Raw genomic sequence first — 15,159 nt, forward strand, 5'->3', positions numbered from 1 at the left:
ACAGCTGCAGCAAGGGAAGATGATCGCTGCCATGTACACATGCTGCCCAAGGCAGGGGCACCATCCCCTAAGCAACTTCTATGAGGACATTTGCCTCAGACCTGTGCCTGGCCCAGTTCTGTAGGAATCTCAACCAGAGCAATTGAGTCTGACGTCACGTCACATAAAAATAGGGACTAATCTTAAAGTAGAAAACACTTGTACTGGGAGTACAAGGAGAAAAAAAGAAAAGAGCTAAAGACATTACACTGCTTAGTGGTTGACTTTTTTTTAATCTTAGATATATATTTTTTAAAAAAGCAAAACTAAATTCAAAACATTTCAAAACTTTTTTGAAGCTTGAAACCTGTTTGAGCTAGAAAGTCTGTTACATACACATTTCTGCAAATGTTACATGAAAACTCATGGAGTTGTGTTTTAACCATCACATAGGCCCGTCTGCTGCAGGGCACGGCGCAGCGGCGAGATGGGCCACGCACACGCGCATGTGAGGTGGGGGGGCGTCTTCATGAGGGCTGCAGGTGGAAGCCATGGCCGTCCTTCCTCCCTGAGGAGAGCAAGCGCAGAGAGGTGAGGGCAGCGTCTCGGCAGCAAGGAGGCCGAGCACAACAGTCACTCTCACAGAATCACAGAATCATTACAGCTGGAAAAGCCCTTCGTGTTCACTGAGTCCAATCGTAAACCCCTCAACACCATATCTGATAAACCATGTCCCTAAGCACCTCATCTATATGTTTCTTGAATACTGCCAGGGACAGTGACACCACTTGCCTTGGTGGCCTGTTCCAATGCTTTACTACTCTTTTCATGCATAAATTCTTTCTAATGTCTAACAGAACCTCCCCTGGTACAACTTGAGCCTCCTCTTCTCCAGACTGAATAACCCCAGCTCCCTCAGCCACTTCTCATAGGGAAGGTCTGTGCTCCAGAGCCTTCACTAGCTTTGCTGCTTTTCTGTGTGCTGGACACACTCCAGCACCTCAATGTCCTTCTTGTAGTGAGGGGCCCAAGCTGAACACAGCATTTCAAGTGAAGACAGTATTTGAGGTAAGGCCTCACCAGCACCAAGTATAGCAGGACGATCACTAGAGAGTCCTGCTGGCTACACAGTTCCTTTACAAGCCAAGACACTGCTGGCATCCTGGGCAATGGCAGCAGGGAGCTATGCCAGGCTCTTGCTCCAGAGAGGCCGTGCAAAAGCCACCCTCAGGTGCCATCGATGGGGTCCCCGTCAGCAAAGCTTAGGGAGGGTTTGGCAGGTGGCACCTCACATACCTGCAGCAGTGGGGCGCTTGGCCCTGCCCTCGGTGACCACAGGGTGCTGCAGGGGCGTCACGATGCCCTGGTCGGGCCTCTGGAAGGCTGTGAGCAGGTTGTTCATCTTCCGAAAGAGCCGCCGGTTGACGCCGGGCGCCGTCTGCAAAGACACAGGGCCACGCGTCACGCGGGGCGGGAGGACGCCGGCCGCCCCCCCGCCCCAGCAACGAGCTGCCCCGGCCTCTGCACCCATCCCGCCGTTCTTTGCCGCTGCAGCAACGTGAATCACTCCTACCCCAGGTCTGAATGACCCCAGAAATCAGGCTTGTCTCTCAGAGCACTGCAAATGCTTCGGTTATAATAACAGCCAAAGAACTAAGCCTATTTGTTTAGCAATTATTCACTGTTTGCAACTCAGTGTTTGTTAAGGTGCAAACCGACCGCTAATTAGGAATTAATATGCTGACTGCCTGCAAACAGAGAGCAAGACCTTCACAAAAGAAATAGAGGGTAACATTCTTACTGCTTCAGCAGCGAAGTCTATGCTGTAAATAGGCTTGTGCACACCTGAATCACCAGCACACAGGTGCAGACACATTTTGTGTCAATATTTGGCTATCCTGTAAGAAGTGCACATGCATGTATGTTTTTGTATCCTATATATATTTTACACAAATGATGAATTCATCTGGAGAAGAAATAAAGTTTAAAATGGTGGATGTTGCAAGTTGAATTACTTTAGACATTCTGTCATCAGTAACGTGTGACAGAAGAGAACTGCATGCTGATGGTGCTTGTCAAACTGCAAAAGCACAATATTTTTGCCATTTAAAATGCTGCAAAGCAATGCACTACTGCATTATGCAAGAGCTGAGACGTAACAGGGAATGAATTTACGAGCTCAGGACTGCCAGAACTGGCACCAAGACATCTTGATGATGGGCTTGCTCAAGATCAATTACCTTCAATGAAAATCAGACTATGCAGAAACGTGAATAATTTGAAAATACTTTGTGAATTCAATACCAAACAGTAGAGTATGCAGGGCTTTTTCAGAAGGATGGGGAGAATCACCCACCTCAGCGCTCCAGGACCCTTCATCTGTCTTGGACACCCTGTAGGTGTAGACGTAGCCTTGATGCCTGTAAAAAGAAATTTTATTTATTATTTACTTGTAATTTATTCCATCAGATTTCATGCGCAGCACATTCTAGTAAGTGGGAGACCGACCTTTCCTTAATAAATTCACCCATATGGTCTCTAGTTAGATGTAAAACTGAGACGTAGCTCAGAAGATGTCTTTAAGCCTCCCTTTTTTAAATTTTGATGAGAGGAATTGGTTTTACTCAGATCTAATTTGGAGATACTCAGTTACTCCAGGTTAAATGATTGTTTTGCTTCCTGCTGGAACATTTTTATTTTTACTTTCTACTTTTTTCAGTGATGTCCTTTTAATGACACAACTCACACATAACTTCTTTGTAAAAAGAACACTTGTATTATTATCAGACAACACTGCTGCTGTGTGATTTATTTAAATGCAGATGTTCCCAGAAGCAATACCAAGAGTGTAATAATTTATTTAGAAAGCTAGAACCACAAAAATCCAGGTAAATTACTTTTTGCCTTGTCAGTACATTCCCAGTCCTCAAACATTGATAGAGGAGACCCTGGACCTTAAGAGAGTGTGAAATCTTTTTTTTTTTTTTTTTTTTAATCTATTTGGAGACCTTTGAGAATAAGAAGCCGTGAGTCCTGCTGTTCCTCATAACCCAGGACAGTGAGTGATTTATATGGTAAAATCTTACATCAGTACCCAAAGATACACCTTAGAAGCAGGGACATGAAAACAGTTTCACGGGTGCAACGTTAGCTGAGATGCTATCATCAGACAAGAAAAAGTGTGTTTATTTTATAATTCACAGACTATCTGACTGCATAGCAGGGTTTTAGGGACCACTCACTATTTCAGCATCAATTTTTATTCTTAAGAAAGCAAAAAAAACACTCTATCTCTTTCCAATTATACACAGTGTTACAGTAGTTACTACAAAATAGCAGACACGATCAATGATGCAGACACCCTAAGATTGCAATTATTTACACTCCATGTCATCGCTCCTGGACAAATTCTTATTAAGAAGTCATTATAGCAGCCCCTGCAAAGGGCTTTGCGACATGATGTAGCCAGGGAGGAAGCTGTCACACTGCTCCAACACCATGAAGTGGGAGCTGGACACCCAGCTCCGATTTGTGGGCATTTTTCCCCCCGGCAATCTAGCGCAGAGCCGCTAGGCTACAAAGTGTCTTCCCTCCTGTCCGACCTGCAGGGACACGGCTGGTTGCTGCATCACAGCAAAGCTGCCCTGCTGCTCACGCAGGGGGACACCCATCCAATAGGAATCTCAGCTTTCCACCACGGTTTTGTCCGCCTTCCCTTTTTAAGGAGCATTTTTGCAGAGCCACAAGTGCCCTGCTGGTGCCAGATGGACATGAGAAGCATCCATTTGCCTGGTTGTTCATGGACAACCTATGCAGAGGTGCAGGGGGGCGACCCAGACAGACGGCACGGTTGTACGCATGTCCCGCTCTTGGATGGTCACTGTGGTTGACAACACAGCCCAAACTCAGATGTTTAAAGCACATCCATAGAGAGGCTACCAGACAAGTTCATGTCTGGAGAAGCCATTGCCTCCCATTATAGCCCTTAGATCACCTTTTTGTACCACATCTTAAGACTGATGTCATATCCTCACATTGTGAGTATATATCACATACATTTCCATAGTCTCTTGAGTAGCTGGGGTTCACATCATCTTTCTAGAAATCACAACGGGCTCTCCTGCTGCATATTATATGTAAGATGTCAGCCAATGTATAGAGACTGAAATAAGATTTTTGTTTTTTTAGGCCAGGGTAAAGGGAAATACCAAATCTATTCTTGCATTTTAACCTGTCTATTTGGGACAGGTGTTTGACCATCTCCCTGATATTTTTCTTTCCAAACCTCAAAATCAAGAGAACTGGCTAGTAAAATCTAAAACTCACTCTCTTGCCTCCTGTTTTTACTAATACTCTGTGAAGATCACCAGTGCGCAGTTGTCCTGAAGCACTCCAAGTGCTCAATGGCTTTAAAATCTGATTTTTCCACAAACGGCTCAGTTGCCTGGAAAACTACCATCTGTTGTTTGTCTTTTCCTCTTCCTAAGAGAGCACATGACTTTTGAAGTGGTAGAGGGACTGGGGTGCTCAGAGGTCTGATGGCTTTTCACATGCTGCCAGGAGAGTCTACTAAGCTGGACAAGCTGAAAAATAAAGTCCAGACAATATTCAGGGCCCAAGGATATAGACAACTACCTAGCATAAAAAAACTGTAAATAACCCAGTCAAGCCTGGGGAAAGCACAAATGATAATACAGATATAATCTGCAAGAGAAAAAGAAACAAGGATGTGGACGTTTTGAGCACAATGCGGAACATGAGCAGAATGTGACACTGCTGTCACAGCCCTGCCAGTGACAAGTGAGAGCTTCAATTCATTCGGCAAATCTGCTTTTACTTTTTCCCCAGAGGAGGAAAGACTGCAAGGCATGAAGAGGGTTTAGAGCGCGTAAGCTGAAAAACTCAGTGTTCTCATCTGTTGTTGGCACCGAAGCCGTCAGTAAACAAAGCCCCTTTGCACAAAAGGAGATGATACAGGCACTCTGTGGATGCTTCTTCCAAGGAAATGGACCAAGGAATGGGGCTATGTTTTGTTGAGAATGCGAAAAACTAGGTTTTCCCATCCAAACACTTTCTGCCAGGATCTTTGTTTCCACAAAATGAAGGCTTTTCTGATAATTACTCCCATAACGAATATGATCTTATCAAAACTTTCTGTTAAACAGCAGGAACTTACTTCATTACCACTTCAAAGTTCTTTCTACCTTGAGTGTGTGAGTGACATGATTTTGATGAGCCAAAATTCTCTTTATTTTTACACGGGCACAGGCTCCCATGAGCAATATCTTATGATTTAAGCAACCCAACATATATTGAGATCAGTGGGGCTGAATGAAGAACAAGCTGTTTTTTTCTTAAAACAAAAATCAGAAGTAAAAATTAAAAATTGAGCCCGTGCAGAACACTTGTTTTCCAAGTAGTATAAGAGACAACACCTGGAGAAAGCGAGCAAAGAAGTGGACTTACAGGCCCTTAGGTCTCAGGAGATGGGGAATTCCCCAGCAACTATCAGAGGATGGTTCAGTTTTCTACAGCTTACTCAGTTCATGGCATAAAAAGGCTCATTTACAGGCTGTCCCGATGCCTCAGTTTGTGGCAGCAAACTGAGCTGCGCAAGCCAAGCACCATGCGGCCTGGGCACAGCTGTCCCCATGGGCTGGTGGCCACTCTCCCCGTCACAGACTGTGTCTCAAGGCTGTTGTCCTCACAGAGCCAGGACCTGACATCTCCTCCTCGGGCAAGGGAAGAGCAAGAAGGATGCGCAGCAGGTCAATGAGAGGAGGACTTCAGGCGGACTCTCACTGACATCCGCTTGTCCGGTTTCTGTGAGAAGAACCTCACACCCAGGCAAGGACCTGATGAAAGGCAAGGCTGTCCCTTCGTCTGGCTGGGTTTCTGCTATAGTGTGTTTTGCTATCGCAAAGGTCCTGCCCTGTGCCAGTGAAGCTAAAGCAATGGGCGCAACCCCAAATTAGCAGCTCAGTAACCTGAGCCCTATAAACTCCCAATCAAAGGTGGAAGGTGTTGGTGCATCTTGAAGATGCTGGCAAGGTGAAGTGGAAAATAAATCTTGCTAAAAACACAGGTCTGGGCAGCACTTAAAAGAGAGTAGCTTAGTCACCACTGATGGTTTTTCTCTCACCTCATGTGTTTCAGGTATTGTCTCATCTCCATAACAAAGGCTGTGCTATACCAGCTGGGAACACCACTAGCACCGTCTCTGTTGCAGCACTATAATTAGGAAAACTTTGTCAAAGAAAAATCTACGAAAAGTTCTTATGACAGGAAACAGTCCACTTTGTATTACATTTGTGTTTTTCTTTACAGACAGATAATTCCTCCCAATGAGCTACAAAGGCATCTTTCACAGATGACAAACCAAGACAGCATCTGTCTACCTGTCCTCTCCACTCCTGCCTTTCAGCTGTGATCAGACTTGCTAAAGCCGTATTTTCCTTAACAGGTGAATAATTATAATCTTCCACACCACTGAAATTGCTAGAGGATATTAGCCACATGCTGCAGCTTAAAATTAACCATGACATTTCAGCTGCACGGTACATTTTAGAATCACTTCCAAATGTTTTGCATCTCAGTTGGGAAATTTTATTAAACTAATTTGTATTCATTTCTGACTCCAAAATGGAATGTAAAGGGATCAAGACAGAGATGGGGGGAAAGCAATGTCAGCAATAAATGACATCAATTTCCTTCTCTTTACATCTCTCTTTTTTCTGATGTCTTTGCACTATAATAATCAACTCTTCTTACCTGGTGCATTTGCATCCTGACCTCACCTGGGGATTTCAGCTGGACAATTTTGTCTAAGAATGAGCTGTCTCTGCAGCCTGTGAGTAATGGCCCTGGGTGCTAGGCATGCCCATATGCGGTGTCTTTTGGGCTTTTGCACAAGGCTGTCACCTCAGCCTAATGTGGAGGTGAAACATGGAGAGGTCAAATGAGGGTGTCAGGAAAAAAAAAAAAAAAAACACACATTTTCCACATGCTCTCCACGTGTTGCATGGGGGAATGGTGGGTTTTTTGGTGGAGTTAGTTATTAAAACAAGACTGAAAATTTGCTTGAAGGAAGGTTTGGCTCCAAGAGAGACCCAAGCAGTGGTGGCCTCTGGTAGCTGTCAGCTCTGCTGTTCTGGCCACATCTGGGTGCACAGCTACAGCAGCTCCCTGCCTTCACACTAGAGATGTTACCTGTCTTGGCCTGGGGGAAAGAAAACTGGAACTCAGTCGAGACTGGGGATCTTGGAGAGGAAGGATGGTGGGAGAAGGAATTCCAAGGGGCTCTGCAACCGTGTTTGCTGGGCAAGGAAATGAGGAGCAGGGTTGTGATCAGAGCCACCAGCATGGACCATGGCCCTGCAGCAAAAGGATGACACAGTCAGTCCAGCCCACCTTGTGCAGAGAGCAGGTGTCCACGATAAAAGGTGCTTTTCAGTGCTGAGCCCATAGACCACAGAGTGGACGGGCCATTGAGCAACCCCTGCACAAAGGGGCAAAATAAGGCAATGGGAGCCAGCCTGTAACTTTGTCAAGTCCTAAATTGTGTATTAGTTTCCTTCCTTCCTTCCTTCCTTCCTTCCTTCCTTCCTTCCTTCCTTCCTTCCTTCCTTCCTTCCTTCCTTCCTCCCTTCCTCCCTCCCTCCCTCCCTCCCTCCCTCTCTCTTCTAATTGTTATGCTTCTGCTTGGTCTGTTGATCATAGAAAGGTCAAAAAGTCTTGTTAGCTAATGCAGGAGACAATCCGATTTAAGCTCACAGCTCTTCCCCTTGTCCCAGAATTTGCATTTTCTGGTTGACAAGCAGGCTGCTTCCTGGCTTGTTTAGGTCTCAGGCATACAATCAAGGTACAACAACCTAGCAATTACCACGCAGCCGCTAACCCAACCTGAAGAAACAGCACACACATTGAGGTGATGCTCAAGCTATAAGTTCAGTGTCAGCAAGAATGAATAAAATAGTTTAAACTGGTGTTTACAAGAGCTGAAAAGACCAGCAGTTGCTGCTGCTTACCTCCCAGTAGCTCCCCATATACTCCCATTTGAATTTAAACTTTGGATTGCTGTTTTCCTTACTTTTTCAAAAAAAAAAGAAAATCACCTTGAACCTAAATTTGTAGCTAACAGTATCTCTCCATACCCCATGATATTATAAAGCAAACATGTTTCATATCTCTATGAAATATTATTAATTATTTTGGAATAAGGAATCCATTTGGAGCAGCTGCTAGTTAGATTTTTTGTGTTTCACAGAGGAAGGCAGGCGAGGATCTGACCATAAGATTCCTGAACCTGAAATCATTACTCAAAGCAAATAAATACACAAAACTCAAGCCTGCAAAATGATGATAGAGCTAGTCTAGTTCTGCTCTCTGGTTTTTTTACCCTTTCTTTCTAGGTTTGCATAGTGATTAGCTGCTGTTCAGACCACCTACCTTTCTAAGATCTTTCTAAGAAAATCCACTGAAATTTCTGAAAGCCCCTGAAAAGCTATTCTTGGCAAAGGCAAAGCTCACTCTGATTAGTGGGGAGCTGAAAGGAGCAGTAGCTCACCTCAGTAAATTTAGCACTGTGCTGTAAAAGAGTTTTTCATAGCAGAAAATAGTTTATGATATTTACAGCAGCAACCTTGAGTTGAGGGGCTCCTCCTCAGAGAGAAGCTTTTGTTCCAAACTACATTTTAAATGCTGCTACTGATGATGTGCAGTGTTATAATAAATGTAATTAGTCTGCCATTTCCATCAGAAATATTACATGGAAAACAAAAGCTATGCTAAGCTGAAGGCGACTCGTGAGTGTGTATTATTACACCTTCATGTCGCACAGCCGATCCAGCTGCTGCATCAGAAAGTTTCAGCACGTTGCCCAAACTTGTGCACTGTGGTTATGGTGACAGAAAAAACAGCTTATGTAAAATCTGATAGGACTGCAGCCTATTCCTGTGGAGATTACTGTTGCTTCAAGAGCTCTAAACAGTTTCCTATTTCAGGTTTTGATTATTCTCCACGAATTGAATGTAGCACAGTGCATGAATGGTTGATTTCAAACAAATAATCTGAACATACGGTTTGACAAGGATGTCATGTTTACCTGAACACTCACTCAGAAATACTTAAAGGTCTGAAAAAAACTACTAACATTTCAAGTATATGAATTTTAAGACCCAAACTGCAAATGCTTTATCTCGGCCAATTCAAGCATGAGCTCCTTGTTTCTGCATGTGCACTCATCTACCTGTGAAGTGGCACTTTGGGTACTCGCAGTCATTTTATTCATGCATTTTTTCAGGCACAGTTTAAGCAGCTGCTTCCCACACCAGCCACCGCTATTGTGTCCTGTGTCCCCCACTGACTTCATTAGGAGCTACATTCACAGAGGATTTCTGAGGGTGCTAAAAACGTCAAGCCGGGTATTGAGTGAAGAGGAAAACACAGCAGTAAAGAAAGCTCCCTGGAACCATCAGTTTCTGATATAAAAACCTTGGAGTACTGCTTAGAGTATCTAACATGTTTACAGGTAGGCCTTACATATTTTTTAAAGCATAGCCATTTCTTCTATCCCAGCTTTCAAGAACAGCAAAAATCTTCTTGCTTTTCTGTGCAACCAGAGACATTTCCAGGAAATCATAGTGTGTGCCTGTTATGATGTTCAAACCATGGTGAGCAACATGCTTAGATTATATATTATTAGTTTAATAATGATATTGATACAGTGAAGATCATGGGAGCACTTGATTTTAGGAACCTTGCAACACTTTGCAGGCAGCACCTGCATTTACAAGAGCCCCAGGGGTCCCCGCTGCAAAATAAAACCATTACATTGGTCTATGCATAGTTTTATTGTAATCTTCCAATATTAATGAGAGTGGATTCTTTGTGCTTTGCCATAGCCACACCAAATGAAAACAAAACAAAACTTGGGGCAATAGAAAGCAGTGTTCAATAAAATTAAAGAGTAGTTAGGAGAAGCAAAGCAGAGAGGAAGCAGAACTTTTTAGACAGGCACTCAAACGCCAGGGCCCTGCCTGCCACTGTTACCCATCGCCATAGCTCAGGTTTTATGCTGCTACCTGTCTTTTTTATGCTTGCCCTGTAAAATCAGTGTCAATCGCAAGGGCTGCAGGAAGTCTTTGACTCTTCTCCCTTCTAAAGGTCAGGGCTTCACTTTTAATTGGAAGAAGAAAAGGCAGTTGAGCCTGGCCGTAAACATCGCTGCCTTCACTACGTGCCTGAGGAGGCTCGAAGGCTGCCCAAGTATGTCAGGGTTTTTTGGGGGCACCCAAGGGAGGGGAAGGGGTGACATCAACTTATGAAATGAATATGAAATTGGAAAAAGGAGACGTTATTTCAGCACAACCCCGCAGCAGCTGGCGCAGTACTTGCCTCTTGCTGCAGCTGGGGGAGTCAGGTTCACAGCCCGCGAGTTCACGCTGGGCACTGTGAGGGCTTCCAAACACTAATTTAATGTTTTTTTGGTTGAATGTTTCTTTTCTTTTGATCAAATTCCCTTCTCCCCTGAAAAAAAAAATATCCTAAGCATTGGATCTGGGTACGCCAAGTATTTTGGGTTTGTTTTGTTCTAATTCTATGCTGTATTTCCATGGAAGTGCAGGGAGATGAAGACGACACACTGAAAATATTTTGATTTTGGAAAATGGACTGTTTTGCTCTTTTCCTTTCTCATGACATTTTCATTTCCATTAGAAATTGTCACCTGAAATATGTATATTTTTTGTTTAGCTCTGATATTCATTATGACTTATCTAACAAACTTTGTTTTACAAACTTGAAAGATCATTGCAGTGACTACACACAGCAAATACATGCATTGTCTGATCTTAATATTTCTAGGTATTCCTAGAGTGAGCTTCAGCACAGATCCTGGGCAGAAATATAAATTTCTTAATAACTTTGCCATTCCTAATCATTTTAACTATTTATTTCTAAGGAAGTATAAAACAACAGAGAAATCCTTTCTTTTATTTTCTTTTTCAGAGACAGAGAATGCAATAACTGTGTGTTTCCCTCTTGGTTTTTACCAAAATCTGGTGCCTGTACGTGCTTGTCACCTGGCCCTCCATGCCTGCTCTTCTGACTAGAGTTTGGGGGTTTGGGTCCATTGGCTTATTTTGCCAAATCCAGGCTTAGCATCCTCGATTGAATACATCTCTAAGGCCTTCCCTACTTGCTCTTCCAGTTTCTTTACAAAAGTGTTCTGCTTTGGTAAACTTTTGCCCATTAAAGCACTTCTCTAGTTTATGGCACACACTTCTCTAAACTGTCATTGCAGTCTTCAGTGTGAGACCGTTTTCTGGTATCTTTATGATAACTGTCTTTGAAGTTATTGTGTGATACGTTGTTTACTATGTCATCTATTTCTTACACAATGTTCTGAACTGAAGTAGCAAGAAGTATTGGAACCGAGACTTAATGCTGGCATTTTTCAGCCAACTATATTGAATCATGGTCATAGTAACATATTTCATTTAATTTCTTAGCTGGACTCATCCAAGATGCTATTGAACATTTCCCTCATACATTAGGAATTATAAAACATTTTAAAGAACCTATATTCTACAGGAAGCCTGCATAATATTTATCAGGAATATTTTTTACTGCAGAGATCTTACATGAGGTCCCATAAGTTCCAGAAAAAATTAGGTATGAGTCCATTCCTTATTGAAATCATTTTTCTTTTCCTCAAAGCTTGAAAAGACCCACAGTTAACAAACCTTTCTGTTCTTCCTATTTTATGTATCTTATTTCACTCAAGAAATTTCATCCTAAGAACATAAATTGCCATTAATATAGCAAGAAGTCCCAACTGATTGCGTGCAGATGAAAGACCTTGTTATACACTTACATCTTGATTTACACTGATGATGGACTTATTTTAGGCTCCTCTGTTTTATGCAGCATTGTAACAGTCTGCTTGACCCTTTTTCTAATTCCTTAGTGTTTTGCCTGCACTGAACAACTTTGCAGAGTTAAGTAGATATACATCACCATTTCCTCTGGTATTTATTTAAAAAGGCTTCCGCTTTTATTGCTTATCCCCTTGCTGGAATTATGGAGCTCCTTACCTCTCTCCACAGCTATTCCATTTTCATTTATCTCAGGATACTTCATACTTCTCATTTTCCAGCTTGCTGGTAAAGGCTGAGGTAAAGCATTTGTTAGCAGTGCTGTTCACCTTCTACTTTCATGAGAGAGGAAAGTATACTTCTGCCAGAAAGGTGGCACCTTTACCTAAAGGGGTGGTGCGTATGTGGTCACCTATAAGCCCCTCATTTACTGGGCTGCAGAACAGGAATTGCAATGGTCGTCCAGGGCTTAATTACAAATTGCTTGAAATGTATTCAAGACCTTTGGGGAAAGCTTGACCTGAGACTTCTCCTTTTCTATTTTTCTGCTTGGTATCTCTAAGTGTCATCTTTGCTATCTGTTAGTGAATTTCTCGCTGGCATGAAAACAATTTTCTCTCATATTACTTCCCCCAACTTTCAGTTTTTAACTGAAATAAGAAGCAATCATCTATTTAGCCTTGATAGACACGTCTTTGCTCCTCCAGCACAACGGCACTGCATCACACAGAACTAACTCTCAGGACTTCTCATGCTTTGGCTTTTGCCAAAAGTAGGGCAATTAAAATGCCTCATTAAAATGAGGTTCGATGCCTTTGCAGTCCCAAAGCTCTGTCAGAGAAGCTTCTCTCCCCCCTTTCTGACAGAACATCCGATCCATCTCTTTTACCAGCTGCTGAATTACCGCTTAGTTTGTTACACATTGCTGTGTCATGCAGCATGGTGGCCATTTACACCACATCCACCTGCATGGGGACACACAGCCTGAGAGCCAGTGCCCAAAGTGAAGGCAAGACTTCGTCCGGAATAGCTACAACTTGCGCAGCCACTCCAAATGCCTCGCCAAACCAGGAGAAGGTGGGGACACGGCTAAGCACGCCAAGGTGCTCACAGGACAGGCTGGAGAGGCAGAAGACAGTTGACCAAGAGCAAGAGGTTGAGCAGCAGCACATGCAATCCTCAAGCCACAGCACCCAGCCCATCTCTACTGCAGCCTCTATGGCCCTTCCTCCATGTTCCCAAGCATGCCATCTCTCAGGCTGTTGGATCTAAAAAGCACGGGCTCTATGAGGCAAAGCCCTCCCTGCTCAGTTACAGAGCTAGTTTCCCTTGTGTCTTTGCAAAAAGACTTAAGACATTTTCCTTCACGGCTAGGCAGGAGCCCGCCTGCAGAGCGCGGCTGGTGCCCACCAGTTGCTCTCCATGGGGCCATTCCCTCGGGCGCCAGCTCGAGGCGTGACAGGCCCAGGTCCACGCGGGAGAGGCGCTGCTCTCCCTGGGCCACGTTGGGGTGGCGCAGCGGCAGGGCTGCCGGCTCGCTGTACTCACAGCACGCAGAGGCAGTAGACGCCCGGGATGCTCTCGCTGTCCCGCAGCAGGTAGCTGCCGTCCAGCCCTGAGGCCAGCAGCAGCTTCTCGCCGGCCTCCCGCGTGATGCCACCATGGTACACGGGCAGGGACTCCATGGCACTGGAGACGCTGTCCCAGGGCAGGGGGCACAGCGGTGTGGTGCTCACGCACCCCGGTGCCTCCAACTGCTCCTCAGCTGTGACTCAACGGCAGATGTAAACAGGATGTGTTCACACCCCGAGGGCCTCCTGGGGAGGGCGGTGAGACGAGGGCAGAGGGAAGAGTGAGGAAAGAGCACGGCTTCCTTTCTCTAGTCCTCCTCAGGCAGCGACATGCTCACGCACCTCCACCCACGGCACCGAGGTGCCACTTCCAACACAGCTCTCACTCATGCAGCCCACGGGCCGACACATGCCAGCCCCAGGTCGAGCAAGAGCCCTCATGTGCTACGGCAGCCAGCAGCAGGAACCCAGGAATGCCGATGGAAGAGAGACCTCTCCCACCATCACGCACGTTTCCTTGCTGCACTTGCAGCCTGAAAGCTCTGATGGGCTCCTGTTTGCAAGTGGCTCTGTTTGCAAATGGGCTGCCAAGCTGTTTTCTCCCTCCAGATATTTCTACTCATGGGAGAGCAGAGCCTACTTGCTGAGGCTGAGCGGTGCTGTGCAGCGATACTGAGGCAGCGTTGAGCAAATGCAGTAGCACAAACAAAAGCATCCTCTCACAGGGGCACAGAGCGCTGTGTCCCAGTTGAAAAAATCGGTGTCTTGGGACAGAACACTTAGGAACAGAGTGAAAGAAAACAACCGAAAATAAGGGTTGTTTTAAGGTTTCCATCAATCAAAATATTTTCTCTTGATCCTCTCAGACTGTTTAGCTTTCAAATCTGACCCTCAAGATAGCTTTTCTTTACCAATATACTCTTTCAAATTGCCGGCAATTTTTCACTTTGAAGGGTGGGCCTTTGCTGCCCCACACGTCATCATTAACTTGGCCATAGAGCAATGCACCTGTCACCAATGGCAAAGCCACTGCTTTCCCAGAGGTCCTGGGAGCCTCTTCCCCATGCTGCCACCTCCAACCAGAGACTGCCTCCTGCCTGGGGTCACAGCAGCTGCACAGGCTGAGGAAGATCCCAGGTTAAGAGGGACTGACCACTTCTACTGCTGTTTATGGCTGTTCAGATTTGTTACATAGATATCCATTATCCTATTCAGGTGAACCTGGGAACTCAGCTTTCATGCTTAATTTTTTAAATCAGTTGTTAAAGTATTTGCACAACAAAGTAGCGCTACTTCCTACCGTAAATGGGATTAATGTGCATGGCGACAAGGTACAAGCAAAGCAACACTCCCTCTCAAAGCTGCTGCGTACTTCTTTCCTCTTTTTTTCAAACTACCTGTACTCTGGGGGATTTCATCTAACTTTCCCATTTCTCAGCCTATTTTCAATATTAATCAGTTGATTTCGGAAGTATGCATGTTATTAGCAGGAAAGGAAAGCGACCAGAGTCATCCAATGTCACAGACGTCATTTTCCCACTCACTGGTTTCAACCAAGGCATCTGTAGAAAATCATGAAACTTTTGACTGCAAGAAGCTGTCCTAATTGTGGAGTCACAGCATTACCTGAGGGCTCTGCAGGAGTTTGATGAAGCAGCATCTGTTAATGAAAGAGAGAGAGCTGTAAACATTTCACTTTGCTTTTGCTAGGTAGAGGAGGCACAAAACTCTCA

General features: G+C 44.6%; 1 protein-coding gene across 1 annotated transcript; it reads right to left on the minus strand.

The window, feature by feature from the left end:
* Positions 1-498: 498 nt before the first annotated feature.
* Positions 499-13,540, minus strand: SH2D1A (SH2 domain containing 1A). Its single transcript, XM_088527585.1, has 4 exons — positions 13,404-13,540; positions 2,336-2,399; positions 1,276-1,417; positions 499-547 (listed from the first exon to the last, which is right to left on the minus strand). The coding sequence occupies exons 1-4, from the start codon at positions 13,538-13,540 to the stop codon at positions 507-509; spliced, it is 384 nt and encodes a 127-aa protein (XP_088383711.1). The 3' UTR covers positions 499-506.
* Positions 13,541-15,159: the final 1,619 nt, after the last annotated feature.

Source organism: Tinamus guttatus, unplaced genomic scaffold (assembly GCF_059628265.1).
Source record: "Tinamus guttatus ecotype Peru unplaced genomic scaffold, ASM5962826v1 Tinamus_guttatus_pri_ptg000287l, whole genome shotgun sequence".
NCBI classification, from domain to species: domain Eukaryota; kingdom Metazoa; phylum Chordata; class Aves; order Tinamiformes; family Tinamidae; genus Tinamus; species Tinamus guttatus.

Excerpts from the sequence above, each read along its gene's own strand:
- SH2D1A (XM_088527585.1), bottom strand. The coding sequence starts at position 13,540 with ATGGAGTCCCTGCCCGTGTACCATGGTGGCATCACGCGGGAGGCCGGC. Across the intron at positions 1,418-2,335 it reads AAGGGTCCTGGAGCGCTGAG|ACGGCGCCCGGCGTCAACCG; the intron begins GTGGGTGATTCT and ends GTGTCTTTGCAG. Across the intron at positions 548-1,275 it reads CAAGCGCCCCACTGCTGCAG|GGAGGAAGGACGGCCATGGC; the intron begins GTATGTGAGGTG and ends TGCTCTCCTCAG.